This window comes from Garra rufa, chromosome 3 (genome assembly GCF_049309525.1).
Source record: "Garra rufa chromosome 3, GarRuf1.0, whole genome shotgun sequence".
NCBI lineage: Eukaryota > Metazoa > Chordata > Actinopteri > Cypriniformes > Cyprinidae > Garra > Garra rufa.
The window spans coordinates 23,830,920-23,848,277 of record NC_133363.1 but is presented as its reverse complement, the minus strand read 5'-3'; the positions used below and the strand labels follow the sequence as shown (position 1 = coordinate 23,848,277).

Below are 17,358 nucleotides of genomic sequence, written 5' to 3'. Positions count from 1 at the left end.
GGTAACAAAGTTGAATGTTTGATCATTTATTTGGTGGAATATTTGATCATTTTAATGACTTTGGTAACAGGGTTGAATGTTTGATCGTTTAATGACTTTGGTAAAGGCTGAACTCTTATTTTAATAACTTTGGTAATGGTTGAATGTTTGATCATTTAAATAATTTTGGTAAAGGTTGAAAGTTTGATCATTTGAATGACTTTGGTAACAGAGTTGAAAGTTTGATTGTTTTAATGACTGGTTATGGCTGAACTTTTGTTCATTTGGATGACTTTGGTAACAAAGTTGAATGTTTGATCATTTATTTGGTGGAATATTTGATCATTTTAATGACTTTGGTAACAGGGTTGAATGTTTGATCGTTTAATGACTTTGGTAAAGGCTGAACTCTTATTTTAATAACTTTGGTAATGGTTGAATGTTTGATCATTTAAATGACTTTGGTAACAGAGTTGAAAGTTTGATTGTTTTAATGACTGGTTATGGCTGAACTTTTGTTCATTTGAATGACTTTGGTAACAGAGTTGAATATTTGATCATTTAAATAATTTTGGTCAAGGTTAAAAGTTTGATCGTTTTAATGACTTTGGTAAAGGCTGAGCAGGGTAAAGGCTTTGGTAACAGGGATGTTTGTTCGTTTTATTGACTTAAGTAACAGGGTTAAAATTTTGATTGTTCGAACGACTTTGGTAACAGGGATGAATAGTTAAACATGGTAAATGTGGTCAGTGCAGGAAGTGTTTTAATGCTTTAAAAAGTCATCAGACAATCATCTGTAAGCTATCTGTGGATTGCACAATAAAATGGATCGTTTTGGTTCTACAATAACATTGAACGTAGAATCTGCTTTGCAAGTCTCTTACATCATCTCTATATCATCAAAATTATGGAGCACCTGTTTCATTTATATCTCACAGACTTTCTCTGTTAGCAGCTATTCTTATTCAGTTTCCTTACGATCAGTAACCATATAGCACATCTCTTCTAGACCACTTTGCATTTCCTTGTGAAAGTGAACAGCTCTTAGGTCCTTCACTGTGGCGTGTGTGTGTTAATGATGTCAGCCGCGTGTGAGGTGTCCATGACATCTTTTGGTCTTTCTCCAATCAGCAACCGATTCGGAATGCTGGCGTTCCTCTGTGGAATCAGGGCTCACAGGATCCCCGGAAAGACGCATACCTCCACCAGGCCAGAACAACACCAACGGCCACCCGTACAGGTGGGTTTGCTGCGCGTTACGTATATTTTTAGCCCAACGTTACCCATCTCGGGATCTTCCACAACAGTGTTACGTTAACAAGAGGTTTAAGGATCTGGGTGCGACATTCCATGCTCAGTGTGGCAAGGCATATCTAAAATGCGAGGGTCCACAGGATCCAGTGTTATCAAGCGTGTCACAGGCTGTAACTTGGCTCTGGAAGGCAGCGAGCTGGAGAGAGACCAGAGGAATTTGGGGGTGGGAGCGAGGCATCGAACCTTGAGTCAGCAATGCCACAGGACAGGACTTTTTCAAGAGAATCAAACAACTACTAAACAAAGGGCTGATTCAGGTCCCTTCCTTCCCAAATCCCTGTCCAACCTGACTCCTGGAGACCCGTGGATGTAATAACCCTGTGAACACACTTGTTTCACATTTTCTCATATAAAGCTATAATTTTACTCTCATCCAGCAAACTGCCAAATTGTGCATCTCATTTATTTAGTAAGGCCTGAAGCATGTAAATATAAGCCCGCAAACTTGTCTAAGGGGCTGTTCACACTGAAAACATTTTTGCATTTCCATTGTTTTTCGATGTAAATATGCACTAGATGGATGTGTTTGACCTCTGTGCTTGTACTGTGTTTTTGTCTTGCACCTTTGTAGCTTCTCAGGTGCAGCACATTCTAAATACTTGGTGCTCAAAATAAGAATAGTTCATCTTAAAGAAAAAAAACTGTCGCTATATCTTGCCGGGTTTTTTGTATTATTCCACTGTCTTGCGTGTTGTGGTTTTAAATGCAAAAAACACGCTTTGTGTGGAAAGCCCCAAACTTTGCATGCGTGGTGTCATTGCAATATATGTTTTTACACATTTTAAATTTATACACGAGCTTTTTTTTTTTTTTTTTTTTTTTTGCTACATTACAACCTGCATCTTTTGCAGCATATTGCATTAAAAAAAAAAAAAAAAAACATGGTGCTTAAGTTACAAATAGTTAAAAAAAAAAAAATTAAATGTGGCTCTATACCTTCATTCCACTGCCCTGGATCTTGTATTTTTAAAGGCAAATATGCATTTTGTGTGAACAACCCCTAACTGTGCATGCTAAACATCATTGCGGTATGTTCTACGCAGTATTGCTTTTTGACATACTAGAATGTAATTCATAATGCAGTGTAAGTATGTGTTCAGGGTACCCGCGGGGTCTTAAAAGCATTTATAAAAGTCTTAAATTTGATAATCTCAAATTAAGGCCTTAAAAGCCTTGAATTTGGTATGCAAAGTCTTGGATTTCATTACAAAGGTCTTATTTTATTTATTTTTGCCTTTCCTAGGATTAAGATCATACCGTAACAAAATTAACTGTTACTAATGTAGGTTAATTAAAAATTCATGCAGCGTAAAGCTGAGTGCACCTCGCGCTTCACGTCATAGCAGAAAGCGCGAAAGCGTGCGCACCCGTTACTATGGTTACTAGGTAGGGCTGGGCGGAAAATCGAGTTCTGGGGATATATGTATATGATTCCCCAACGCGATGCGGGATTATCCAATATCTTTCATATCGATATGGTTTGAGGCCACACATGCGCGTGCGGGTTCTGCGCGAAACAGAAGGAAACAGGAACACGCAACGCCGGTCAACACAGAAAACATACTGGTCAGTAAAATGAAAAACAATGGTTCACTTATCTGGAGATGGTTCAGATTTAAAATTTCCTATGAGCAGCAAAAACAGCCCATCTGCAGGGAATGTTATAAATCAGCTGTATCAAACTGTGGAAGCACGGCAAATCTCTTCCACCATTTAACGTTACAGTTTTACAATAAATTGAACTGCCAGCCAGACGGGCTATCGTAAAGTAAGTTAGAGGGCTCCTGCCAGGTCCAAAAACTCCTCAATTTAGTTGTATCAAACTTAAGGCCATTAAACGTTTTAAATATGTTAAATAGCATAAGAAATGTCAATTATAATTTAGGAGGTCTAACATTTGGGGAGGGAAAGACGAGAATCGCGATAGGGCTGGATTATACTTCAAAAGGCAATGATGTCATTGAATAAAAACATAGGTACTGCACGTTTTAAGGTCAAAACGCCACACGGATGTCTTTATATGAATGTATCTGAAGGGAACCGACTGTCCTCAGAAACATGTCGTTGGCATTTTCATTTCATGTCTGATAAAACTGCGTCAATGCTGTTTTGTATACAGCCGTTACTAGGGAAACCGTAATATTTCAGCGCTCCTAAAGCGCCCCCCCGTGACGGAGAATGACATTTTATTTCCACATTTTTTCAGCTGTTTGTCAAATGATTGCAATTATCGACCTGTTTTTATGCAGCAACCACAAAGAGTTGTAAATGTGAAAGAAGTTAATGTGCCTTCTCAATATCTAAACAATTAAGACAGTAATATTTATGTTTTAAATATAGAAATAAACTATATACTCAATTTATCCCTTTTAATGGTATAAATGCTGAAATGGCATTGTATAAGCTATTTTGTTTTTGTGTGTACCTGTATCTGAATTATAAATCATGCCATTTTATTGCTGAATATTCTACATTACACTGTCCAATCCTACTCATACTGTTCATTTTACTTGTGCAGCTCTCAAAAAGGGTCATAAATTGCCTTAAATTGATATTTAAAAATTCTGCAGATACACCAAATAGTGAAATAAAATTACTTGCTTGATATTTGTGTATTGAAAAAATTGCAGCCAAGGCAGCAGAGCTGCGAAGTTCAAATTTATTTGTTTATTACAAATCAAATGTGTGTTACGCTGTTGCGTATGTATTAAATATAACTGATAATTTAAATAAAATGTTTAATTTAATTCAAGTAGCCCACTTGTACATAATTATTTTCTAGGGTTCAAAATTTATACAGATTTGACATTTTCCCCTCATACTTCTGTCGGAATGGGTACGAAGTTGGCATTGAATTTAATTTGAAATGGTATTAAAAAGGTCTTAAAAAGCCTTGAATTTCATTTGGAGGATGCTGGGGGTACCCTGGTGTTGCATTCTTAACATTACCACAAGGGGCACAATAGCAAACTCTAATACGGAAACAAAGATGGCAATGCTTTGCCAATGCATATTCCAAAAAATTTGAATTACGGTAACGGGTAACAGGGTTGAATGTTTGATCATTAAAATAATTTTGGTAATCAGGTTGAATGTTTGATCGTTTTAATGTCTTGCATAACAGGATTGAATGTTTAATCAAATAGTTTTAGTAACAGGGTTGAATCTTTGAGCGTTGCAATGACCTTCATAACAGGGTTGAATGTTTGATCATTTAAATACTTTTGGTAATAGGGTTAAATATTTTATCGTTTAAATGACTTTTGTAACAGGATTGAATGTTTGGTCGTTTAAATAATTTTGGTAACAGGGTTGAATGTTTGAACATTGTAATAACTTTCATAACTGGGTTGAATGTTTGATCATTTCAATAATTTTGGTTACAGCGTTAAATATTTAATTGTTTAAATAACTTTTGTAACAGGATTGAATGTTTCATTTCAATAATTTTGGCAAAACGGTTGAATGTTTGATCGTTTTAATGACTTTCGTAATTTCGGATTAAATGTTTGATCAAATACTTTTGTTAACAGGGTTGATTGTTTGACAGTTTCAGAAATTTCAAGATAGTCACAATTACTGTACCTTTGATTTGCAAGATGTAAGCTCAGCATTCTGAAGAAAAGATCAGAGTTAACATCTAGCAATTATCACTCTTTTTTTATTTAGCAATTTTATTTTGCGAGTTTATTTCACAATTCTGAGACAAAAAAAATCATTGTTGTGCCATATAAACTGAGAATTGCAAGAGAAAAGTATATTGAGATATAAAGTCGCAGTTACTATTCTATATATTTATTAAGTGTTTCACGCCAAAGTTAAGTATAATTTGGGCTTACCAGAAAACAGTTTGTAATATGAGAAATACTTTAACTCTTAGCTTCATATACTTTATTTCTCGCAACTCTGTCAATTCTAACTTTTTTTCTTGCCAAATGCAAGTTTGTTTCTCACCATTCTAACTTTTTTCTCGCAAATGCGAGTTTGTATCTCGTAATTCTGACTTTATAACACACAATTGTGAGTTATAAAGTCAGAATTGTGAGATTCATACGGTGGCCGAGAGAGCTCAATGCGCTGCAACTTAAGAAAATACATGCAAACAGAAAAAAAACGACAACAAATAAAAATTAAAAAAAAACGTCTTCATCAGTTTGACAACACAGGCACTGCAAATCCTCGCAACGCAAACACAAATACGGAAACGCTGCAAACACAAAAAAAGCGCTGCAAATAGCACAGAGCACAACGGAAATGTTGTGACACCGAAGCTTGTATCAAAAAACCGAAACATCTCACAGTGAAGCACTGTACCGGAGATTGATTCGTTTTGCCATAACCGCGTGACCTGTGACGTCCGAAGCTTCGTTTTCGCACACAACCACGTGACTGCTTCATACTCTGATTCAAATAACACAAACCCCTTGCACAGGTTTCAAGTGTCATTCACTTTTTGTTAAGAATAAATCATAATACGAATAAATATGTACATGTGTAGTTTTGTGCATGTTTGTAGCTATCCTTGCTTCACAAGCACCTCTAATTAAGCAATAAGGTACGAGAGGCCGTGCTGTATCATGAATAAATCACGGCTGAAGGGCGTTGTTAGGCACGACGCGAAGCGGAGTGCCTGCAACCCCTTCAGCCGTGATTTATTCATGATACAGCACGGCCTCAAGTACCTTATTGCTTTTATAAAACGGTTACCACACAATAAAAATATTAAAATCAAAAATATATATTAATTTATATATATTAAGTTGTACGTTTTCATAAAGTAAAATCATTAACTGCCTTCCGCTTTAAAAAGTAGTCCCTAACTGCTGCAGCTGTGTTTACGTTGCTAAGGGTGGTTGCTAAGGGGGTTCAATGATACACAAAACCGTTGAGTGAAGCGGTCATAGCAGTGCCGTATCATGAATACGACACAGCTGCTGACCAATCAGAATTGAGGAATGGAACTAACCGTTTTATAATTAATAATAATATTAGTTAACAGTATTCTTAATTTACTTTGAACATATATGCCTACATGAACCATGCTTATACTTGTATAATTTTATAAAAAAAAGTTTATTTACAGATTAATTCAAGTAAAATGACATTTTTTGTTTTTTTTCTAAAGGCTTCGTAGCACAAATTGATGTATTTGATGAAACTGTCCAAAATCGCTTTGATGAAGATGTTTTTTTTTTTATTTATTTGTTTGTTTTTTTTCTGTTTGCATGTGTTTTCTGAAGTTGCAACGTGTTGAGCTCTCTCGGCCACCGTAGATTCATCCCTGCTTTCACAGACAAGGCTTTAACCTAATCCCAGACTAAAATGTAAGTCTGAGCTGTTTCAACTGAAAGAAACTTGCACTGACTGATCTTAAAATACATCAGTGCCTTTGTAAACTCAAAGTTCTCACAACATATCAGTCTTGCAAGTTTATATCACACAATTGCAAGAAAAAGTCAGAATTGTGATATAAAAAGTCATTTTTCAGACATTTTTTTTTAATTCAGTGGCAAAACAGGCTTTTCATACGTTTCTTTATTTTTAGCTTTGTGTTACAGTACAGTGTCTAAAAGTCCTTCAACTAGATATATTTGATTGAGAAGCAAATGCAAATGGATTCAAACAAGTCTGCTAGTCACGCTGAGCAGCGCTGGACGAAGGCAAATTTGTAAATGTAAAGTTACTAGCATCTCTTCCGTTCTCTCCCTTCTAGTGGCCAGAACGTAGGCTTTGCAAGCCGGGCAAAGATTCCTCGCACCCCTGACAGTGACGCAGGCAGTGTTGGCAGGTCTCGTCTGCCTCCGCTGGCCCCCCAGTTCTCAAACAGCGAGCCCCAGCAGAGCGGCAGCAGGCCTGGCTCGGCGGGGGGCTCCGGCGGGCGGCCCAGCCAACAGAGTGAGTATTTCACCCAACTTTCTTAATAAAAGTGAAACTCTCAAACAAAACTTCTATGTGTTTATCTTATCTACGGGATCTCACACTCACCAATCCCACCCATATTTGAGGACTATCCTTGCGAATCCCTTTCCGTTTAAATAGTGATGACATGTTGTATGTGTTCAGCTTAAGTACACACGCCTTTGTTATATAGTGTTATTCTCATGTAAATGTTGGGTGTCATCACTGTGGGATCTTGCTGTACCTATAAAGCAAATACACCACAACAGACCATTACTTACAGTGATTTTACTACGCTTAAAGACTGTCGCTAACAGTTCCGGTTCACATTCCTCTGTAGTCCTTCACACCTGCGTTAATAATTCTTTTAGTACTCAGAGGAAAAAAACTAAACAGAGCTAATATGCAAATAAATAATAAACAGAAACAAAGACTAACTTTGAACAGTTTAAAAAAAGTTTGAAAAGATTTCCAAGTTTTAAAAGTTTTCAGTCTGAAATAGAAGTTTAAAGCAGTTTTAAAAGCTTAATGTTTGATAGATAGGTAACATGTTTATATCATGACTAGCATATTGTTAGCATGTTTCCAGCATGATTAATATGTTACTAACATGTTGTTAACCTGATTAGCAAGTTCCTACCAGGTTTCTAGCATGATTAAAAAGTCGATAGCATGTTTCTAGCATAATTAGCATGTTATTAACATGCTAGCATGATTCTAGCTTGATTATCAAGTTGCTAGCATGATTATAACATGATTAGCAAGTTGCTAGCATGTTTTCAGCCTGATTTACATGTTGTTCGCATGTTTATAGTATGATTAACATGTTAGGAACATGTTGTTAATATGATAAGCAAGTTGCTAGCATGTTTTCAACCTGATTAACGTGTTGTTAGCATGTTTATAGTATGATTAACATGTTAGTAACATGTTGTTAATATGATTAGCAAGTTGCTAGCATGTTTCTAGCATGATTAGCAAGTTGCTAGCATGTTTTCAGCCTGATTAACATGTTGTTAGCAACATGTTAATATGATTAGCAAGTTGCTAGCATGTTTTCAACCTGATTAACTTGTTAGCATGTTTATAGTATGATTAACATGTTAGTAACATGTTGATAATATGATTAGCAAGTTGCTAGCATGTTTCTAGCATGATTAGCAAGTTGCTAGCATGTTTTCAACCTGATTAACATGTTGTTAGCATGTTTATAGTATGATTAACATGTTAGTAACATGTTAATATGATTAGCAAGTTGCTAGCATGTTTTCAGCCTGATTTACATGTTGTTCGCATGTTTATAGTATGATTAACATGTTAGGAACATGTTGTTAATATGATAAGCAAGTTGCTAGCATGTTTTCAACCTGATTAACGTGTTGTTAGCATGTTTATAGTATGATTAACATGTTAGTAACATGTTGTTAATATGATTAGCAAGTTGCTAGCATGTTTCTAGCATGATTAGCAAGTTGCTAGCATGTTTTCAGCCTGATTAACATGTTGTTAGCAACATGTTAATATGATTAGCAAGTTGCTAGCATGTTTTCAACCTGATTAACTTGTTAGCATGTTTATAGTATGATTAACATGTTAGTAACATGTTGATAATATGATTAGCAAGTTGCTAGCATGTTTCTAGCATGATTAGCAAGTTGCTAGCATGTTTTCAACCTGATTAACATGTTGTTAGCATGTTTATAGTATGATTAACATGTTAGTAACATGTTAATATGATTAGCAAGTTGCTAGCATGTTTTCAGCCTGATTTACATGTTGTTCGCATGTTTATAGTATGATTAACATGTTAGGAACATGTTGTTAATATGATAAGCAAGTTGCTAGCATGTTTTCAACCTGATTAACGTGTTGTTAGCATGTTTATAGTATGATTAACATGTTAGTAACATGTTGTTAATATGATTAGCAAGTTGCTAGCATGTTTCTAGCATGATTAGCAAGTTGCTAGCATGTTTTCAGCCTGATTAACATGTTGTTAGCAACATGTTAATATGATTAGCAAGTTGCTAGCATGTTTTCAACCTGATTAACTTGTTAGCATGTTTATAGTATGATTAACATGTTAGTAACATGTTGATAATATGATTAGCAAGTTGCTAGCATGTTTCTAGCATGATTAGCAAGTTGCTAGCATGTTTTCAACCTGATTAACATGTTGTTAGCATGTTTATAGTATGATTAACATGTTAGTAACAAGTTGTTAACATGATTAGCAAGTTGCTAGCATGTTTCTAGCATGATTAGCAAGTTGCTAGCATGTTTATAGTATGATTAACATGTTAGTAACATGTTGTTAATATGATTATCATGTTTCTAGCATTATTAGCAAGTTGCTAGCATGTTTTCAGCCTGATTAACTTGTTAGCAACATGTTAATATGATTAGCAAGTTGCTAGCATGTTTTCAACCTGATTAACATGTTGTTAGCATGTTTATAGTATGATTAACATGTTAGTAACATGTTGTTAATATGATTAGCAAGTTGATAGCATGTTTTCAGCCTGATTAACATGTTGTTAGCATGATTCTAGCTTGATTAGCAAGTTGCTAACATGTTTCTAGCATGATTAACAAGTTGATAGCATGATTCTAACATGATTAGCTAGTTGCTAGCATGATTCTAACATGATTAGCTAGTTGCTAACATGTTTCTAGCATGATTAGCAAGTTGTTAGCATGTTTTCAGCCTGATTAACATGTTAGCATGTTTATAGTATGATTAACATGTTACTAACATGTTGTTAATATGATTCTAGCATGATTAACAAGTTGCTAGCCTGATCCTAGCATAATTAATATGTTACTAGCATGATTACCAGATTGTTAGCATGTTTCTAACATGTTTCTAGCATGATTAGCAAGTTGATAGCATGATTCTAACATGATTAGCTAGTTGCTAACATGTTTCTAGCATGATTAGCAAGTTGCTACCATGTTTCTAGCATAATTAGCATGATTTTAGCATGATTATCAAGTTGATAGCATGTTTTCAGCCTGATTAACATGTTAGCATGTTTACAGTATGATTACATGTTACTAACATGTTGTTAGTATGATTCTAGCATGATTAACAAGTTGCTAGCCTGATGCTAGCATAATTAATGTTACTAGCATGATTACCAGATTGTTAGCATGTTTCTAACATGTTTCTAGCATGATTAGCAAGTTAGTAGCATGATTCTAACGTGATTACCATGTTGCTAGCGTGACTTAGAAGTTACTAGCATGTTTTTAGCATGACTAGCAGTTTGATAACTTAATGATTAAAACAATCATTACAAAAACAGAGCAATTCATGTAAAGTGATAAATCAATCAATGTGAATGTATTTACAGAGAGGACATAATGCGTGTTGAAGTGGTGCTCTTGCCCATACAGTGTCAACTTGTCTGACAGCCTCTCTGTTTCTTTCTTGTTAGGTATTGTTTGTCTTGTGTTCGTCATAAAACATGTTTCTCCTTGTATTTGATCTCCATATAAATCACATGAGAACAATGAAGGGAACCGGTTTAATGGAACTCATGTAGTTTAGATTGACCGATGTTCCCAGAGTATTGGATTCCACAAGGAAAAGCTTGGGTTACAGAAGTTGTTAACAGTTTAGGCTCCGATTATTTGACATTAAGTGATGATTAACCTAAAACGATGAACAGTAAATAATGTAGTAAAGGCTTTAGGACAGTCAATGGAGATAATAATATGTCAAAAAAGGAAACGACTATTAAAGCAAATATGAAGATATTTGACTTGAGATAAGGGAACACTTTAACGTGTCTTTATTTGTTGACTCGCTTGTCCTTGTTTTTATTGGAACAGATGTCAAACAGTATGAAGTACAGCTGCAGTACAGCTGTGGCTGCCATGACGTCAAACCATAGTGTTTCTTGGAGATTCTTCTAAGACGTCTTTACATATGCAGTAATGTTTCATTTCAGTTAGCTGATGAAAGTGAAGGGTACTTGGTTATAACCCAAGTAGTATAAGTGAGTGATAATTTCATTCTAATCTGATTTAGGTTCCATTCTGCATAAATTAAGTACCATAATTTATACATTTATTAATTTAGCAGACACTTGCTGATGGGGAACATAAATGTGTTTTTGTCTGGCTATTTAGTTTGTATGAATTGTCATTGGTCTTCTGGGTGGTTGCTAGGGTCTGGGTTGTTGCTAGGTTGTTAGAGTGTTTGGGGTAGTTGGTAAGGTGTTCTGGATTTTTACAGTGTTTTGGGGTGGTTGCTGGGGTGTTCTGGAATGTTTGTGTGTTTAAGGTGTTCTGGGTGGATAGGGTGTGCTAGTGAATGATAATGTGTCCTTGGTAGTTATTTAGGTGTTCTGATTTGTCTGATTTGCAATGTTTAGGTGGTTTCTAAGGTGATCTGGATTGTTGTTACAGGGTTTGGGTGGTTGGTAGGGTGTTCTGGTTGGTTAGGGTGTGCTAGTTCTGGGCTGTTGCTACACTCTTTTCGGTGGTTGCTAAGGTGTTCTGTTTTTTACAGTGGTGTTTTTGGGTGGCTGCTAGGGTGTTCTGGTTGGTTTGGATATGCTAGTGATTGATAGGGTGTTATGGTAGGCTATTTGGATGTTCTGGGTTGTTGCTACAGTGTTCTAGGTGGTTGCTAAGGTGTTCTGGATTGTTGTTACAGTATTTTTGGTGGTTGCTAGAGTGTTCTGGAATGTTTTAGGTGTTTAAGGTATTCTGGGTGGTTTGGGTGTACTAGTGATTGATATGGTGATCTGGATTGTTGTTACAGGGTTTGGGTGGTTGGTAGGGTGTTCTGGTTGGTTAGGGTGTGCTAGTGATTGATAGGGTGTTCTTTGGGTGTTCTGGGCTGTTGCTACACTCTTTTCGGTGGTTGCTAAGGTGTTCTGTTTTTTACAGTGGTGTTTTTGGGTGGCTGCTAGGGTGTTCTGGTTGGTTTGGATATGCTAGTGATTGATAGGGTGTTATGGTAGGCTATTTGGATGTTCTGGGTTGTTGCTACAGTGTTTTAGGTGGTTGCTAAGGTGTTCTGGATTGTTGTTACAGTATTTTTGGTGGTTGCTAGAGTGTTCTGGAATGTTTTAGGTGTTTAAGGTATTCTGGGTGGTTTGGGTGTACTAGTGATTGATATGGTGATCTGGATTGTTGTTACAGGGTTTGGGTGGTTGGTAGGGTGTTCTGGTTGGTTAGGGTGTGCTAGTGATTGATAGGGTGTTCTTTGGGTGTTCTGGGCTGTTGCTACACTCTTTTCGGTGGTTGCTAAGGTGTTCTGTTTTTTACAGTGGTGTTTTTGGGTGGCTGCTAGGGTGTTCTGGTTGGTTTGGATATGCTAGTGATTGATAGGGTGTTATGGTAGGCTATTTGGATGTTCTGGGTTGTTGCTACAGTGTTTTAGGTGGTTGCTAAGGTGTTCTGGATTGTTGTTACAGTATTTTTGGTGGTTGCTAGAGTGTTCTGGAATGTTTTAGGTGTTTAAGGTATTCTGGGTGGTTTGGGTGTACTAGTGATTGATATGGTGATCTGGATTGTTGTTACAGGGTTTGGGTGGTTGGTAGGGTGTTCTGGTTGGTTAGGGTGTGCTAGTGATTGATAGGGTGTTCTTTGGGTGTTCTGGGCTGTTGCTACACTCTTTTCGGTGGTTGCTAAGGTGTTCTGTTTTTTACAGTGGTGTTTTTGGGTGGCTGCTAGGGTGTTCTGGTTGGTTTGGATATGCTAGTGATTGATAGGGTGTTATGGTAGGCTATTTGGATGTTCTGGGTTGTTGCTACAGTGTTTTAGGTGGTTGCTAAGGTGTTCTGGATTGTTGTTACAGTATTTTTGGTGGTTGCTAGAGTGTTCTGGAATGTTTTAGGTGTTTAAGGTATTCTGGGTGGTTTGGGTGTACTAGTGATTGATATGGTGTTCTGGGTTGTTGTTACAGGGTTTGGGTGGTTGGTAGGGTGTTCTGGTTGGTTTGGATATGCTAGTGATTGATAGGGTGTTATGGTAGGCTATTTGGATGTTCTGGGTTGTTGCTACAGTGTTTTAGGTGGTTGCTAAGGTGTTCTGGATTGTTGTTACAGTATTTTTGGTGGTTGCTAGAGTGTTCTGGAATGTTTTAGGTGTTTAAGGTATTCTGGGTGGTTTGGGTGTACTAGTGATTGATATGGTGTTCTGGGTTGTTGCTACAGTGTTTTTGGGTGGTTGCTGAGATGTTCTGGAATGTTTTAGGTGTTTACAGTGTTCTGAGTAGATAGGATTCGCTAGTGATTGATAGGGTGTTATGGGAGGTTATTTGGATGTTCTGGATTGTTGCTACATTGTTTTAGGTGGTTTCGAAGGTGATCTGGATTGTTGTTACAGGGTTTGGGTGGTTGGTAGGGTGTTCTGGTTAGTTAGGGTGTTATGGGTAGTTATTTGGATGTTCTGGATTGTTGCTACATTGTTTTAGGTGGTTTCGAAGGTGATCTGGATTGTTGTTACAGGGTTTGGGTGGTTGGTAGGGTGTTCTGGTTGGTTAGGGTTCGCTAGTGACTGAGGGTGTTATGGGAGGTTATTTGGGTGTTCTGAATTGTTGCTACAATGTTTTAGGTGGTTTCTAAGGTGTTCTGGATTGTTGCTACAATGTTTTAGGTGGTTGTTAAGGTGTTCTGGATTGTTGTTACAGTGTTTTAGGTGGTTGCTAGGGTGTTTAGGATGCTGCTAGGTGTTGGGTGATTAAGGTGTGCTAGTGATTGATAGGGTGTTCTGGGTAGTTATTTGGATGTTCTGGGTTAGTTCAGCTACAGTGATTTAGGTGGTTTCTAAAGTCTTCTGGATTGTTACAGTGTTTGGGTGGTTGCTTGGGGTGTTTGGGATGATGCTATGTGGTTGATTGGGTTTTCTGTTTTTTTGGTAGGGTGTTCTAGGTTGTTGCTGCAGTTATTTAGGTGGTTGCTAATGTGTTCTGGATTGTTGTTAACAGTGTTTCGGGTGGTTGCTGGGGTGTTTCAGATGTTGCTAGATGGTTGATAGGGCTTTCTGTTTTTTTTGTTTTTGTTTTTTGTTGTTTTTTTGCAAGGGTGTTCTGGGTGGTTGATATGGTTTTCTGGGTAGTGATTTGGGTGTTTTGTGTTGTTGCTACGGTGTTTTATACAGAGTGATTATAGTGTTCTAGTGGTTGACCGTGTTTTAGGTGGTTTCTAAGTTGTTATGGTGTTGTGGTGATTGCTATTCTTTTAGGATGTGCTAGTGTTTAATAGGGTGTTCTGGGTAGTTATTTAGGGTGTTCTGGGTTGTTGCTACAGTGTTTTAGGTGGTTGCTAATGTGTTATGGATTGTTTTTACATTGTTTTAGGTGGTTTCGAAGGTGATCTGGATTGTTGTTACAGGGTTTGGGTGGTTGGTAGGGTGTTCTGGTTGGTTAGGGTTCGCTAGTGACTGAGGGTGTTATGGGAGGTTATTTGGGTGTTCTGAATTGTTGCTACAATGTTTTAGGTGGTTTCTAAGGTGTTCTGGATTGTTGCTACAATGTTTTAGGTGGTTGTTAAGGTGTTCTGGATTGTTGTTACAGTGTTTTAGGTGGTTGCTAGGGTGTTTAGGATGCTGCTAGGTGTTGGGTGATTAAGGTGTGCTAGTGATTGATAGGGTGTTCTGGGTAGTTATTTGGATGTTCTGGGTTAGTTCAGCTACAGTGATTTAGGTGGTTTCTAAAGTCTTCTGGATTGTTACAGTGTTTGGGTGGTTGCTTGGGGTGTTTGGGATGATGCTAGATGGTTGATAGGGCTTTCTGTTGTTTTGGTAGGGTGTTCTAGGTTGTTGCTGCAGTTATTTAGGTGGTTGCTAATGTGTTCTGGATTGTTGTTAACAGTGTTTCGGGTGGTTGCTGGGGTGTTTCAGATGTTGCTAGATGGTTGATAGGGCTTTCTGTTGTTTTTTTTTTGTTTGTTTTTTTTTTGTTTTGTTTTTTGCAAGGGTGTTCTGGGTGGTTGATATGGTTTTCTGGGTAGTGATTTGGGTGTTTTGTGTTGTTGCTACGGTGTTTTATACAGAGTGATTATAGTGTTCTAGTGGTTGACCGTGTTTTAGGTGGTTTCTAAGTTGTTATGCTGTTGTGGTGGTTGCTATTCTTTTAGGATGTGCTAGTGTTTAATAGGGTGTTCTGGGTAGTTATTTAGGGTGTTCTGGGTTGTTGCTACAGTGTTTTAGGTGGTTGCTAATGTGTTATGGATTGTTTTTACATTGTTTTTGGTGGTTGTTAGGGTGTTCTTCAATGTTTTTAGTGTTTAAGGTGTTTTTTTTTTTGTGTGGTTAGGGTGTACTAATGATTGATTTGGTGTTCTGAGTTGTTGTTTTTAGGCGGTTGTTAGGGTGTTCTGAGTTGTTTCAAGTAAAACATTTCCAAGAAATGTTTCAGGTGTTTGTTAAGAGTTCTGGTTAGTTGGAAGGGAGTTTAGTTTGTTGCTCTTGTGGTTGATGGTTAAAGTGTTTAAATAAAATATTAACAATGTCTTGACATTTACAATGTCAACATTTACTCTATTCAAATACAGTTTATATTGTGGTTATAAAATCAAAGTTTACATTAATTCGCTGATTTATTTGATCACATTTACATGTCTTTCTTTTTCATTCTATCCATGTCTGCTTTCACTATTTCTTTCTCACTGTCTCAAATATTGATTTATATTTTTTTATCAATCCAGTGTCTCACAAATCAGATGGGATTAGTCTTGCCTGTGTTGCGTTTGGTGTTACTCCTTCCTGCCCGCTGCTGAACTTTACAGATGCATTACTGGAAAATCAATTTTCCTCTCTAATGCACAAATGGTCAAGGCTCCACATTATGTTTACTTCCTGTTAAGTGCTCCATCATCTTTTCTATCTTACCGATCATAATGTTACAAACAGGAAAGGGCAGCTGGTGTGTCTGTTCAGACCACAATCTGATCAGTCAAGACCACTGAAAACAGCTGTCAAACTCGTCATGACCCAACTGCTAGAGGGATGAATCTCACAAAACATGTCAAAAATATGCATAGCTTATGTTTCAACTCAATTTATTACATAAAATGACAATTAATTAAATCTAATAAGTTGCATATGTCAACATGATGAAAAAACGCCATCTCAAACTTTGGAAAAAATAGAACAGAGAAGCAAATTCTACATCTAATTCCAGTTGGCAAGTATTCATTCCAAACTACTTAAATACATTTAAAATATGCACATGTATGCATTTATTTGACGTGCGCTGTCAGACCCCCAAGGCAGACCAACCTAAAAACGTCAGACAAAGTGTTGCATAATGGCAACAGAGCAGCTCAAGAATGTCAAATATTGGGGTGGAAATGTTGCGCTTTGCAAATTATTGGGTGTATTAATTAATGCCTATGTCGGTTACGGCCCCTGAATTATAGTAGTTTTGAATTTTATCCCGTCTCGAGGTTTATCCGAAAATGTAATAATCTTTTACAGCGACTAATTACATTCTTATTCTTATCAGAACCACAAATTCTCCTCTCCACCCTCATAAGGAATAAACAGCTTAACTGCTAATTAGACTGACTAAACCAGTTCTAAACATGCAGGGCGTGTTTATGATATTCCATACCTTCTTTTCACCCTCCAGGCAGCCAGTCGCATAGAAAATGAAAAAAGAGAAGCTTTCAGCAGGAGAAGCCTATCGCCAGAGGAGCATCCAACTTCCTGTAACAGCATCCAAGTTTCTTATCGTGGTCAGGCCAAAGGAGACGGCCGTGGGCCTGCAGAACAAAGCTGAGGATTGTGGTTTCGGAGGGCCTTTCAGCCCCTGCCACAGTGCGCCTCTGTAACACAACACACTTGGGCAATAATCACAACAAGTACTTTCATTATCCCACAACCTTCCGAACGCCTGCCGCTCCGCTCCTGCTTTGTTACTGTTGAACCTCGACCACCCTCGCTCAGAGGAAGCTGTTTGATTAAAAAACACAACACAGGTCACCCTGAATTGTGTTTTCCGTGTTCCGCGTGTGATTTGATGCCGTTTTATTGTTATCGCTGCTTTTGTCTACCTTTTAGGCATTAAACTTCTGTACTTTGTTTTGCATGATTGTTCTGTGTGAAATAGGCCTGATGGAGGAAACTAATACAGGAAACTTTAAACTATAGGATTGATGTTTATACCCGTAGTTTGTGATCTTTGAAGTCATAAATTGTGAAGAT

General features: G+C 37.2%; 1 protein-coding gene across 4 annotated transcripts in view; it reads left to right on the top strand.

The window, feature by feature from the left end:
- Window positions 1-17,347, top strand: part of armc9 (armadillo repeat containing 9) — a 60,923-nt gene extending 43,576 nt beyond the window's left edge. For all 4 annotated transcript variants that reach the window (XM_073835838.1, XM_073835837.1, XM_073835836.1 and 1 more), the window contains 3 exons: window positions 1,111-1,219; window positions 7,007-7,188; window positions 16,784-17,347. In XM_073835838.1, the coding sequence (XP_073691939.1) occupies window positions 1,111-1,219; window positions 7,007-7,188; window positions 16,784-16,806 (314 nt within the window). In that variant the 3' untranslated portion in view covers window positions 16,807-17,347. The remainder of the gene's footprint in view (window positions 1-1,110; window positions 1,220-7,006; window positions 7,189-16,783) is intronic.
- The last annotated feature ends 11 nt before the right edge of the window (window positions 17,348-17,358 follow it).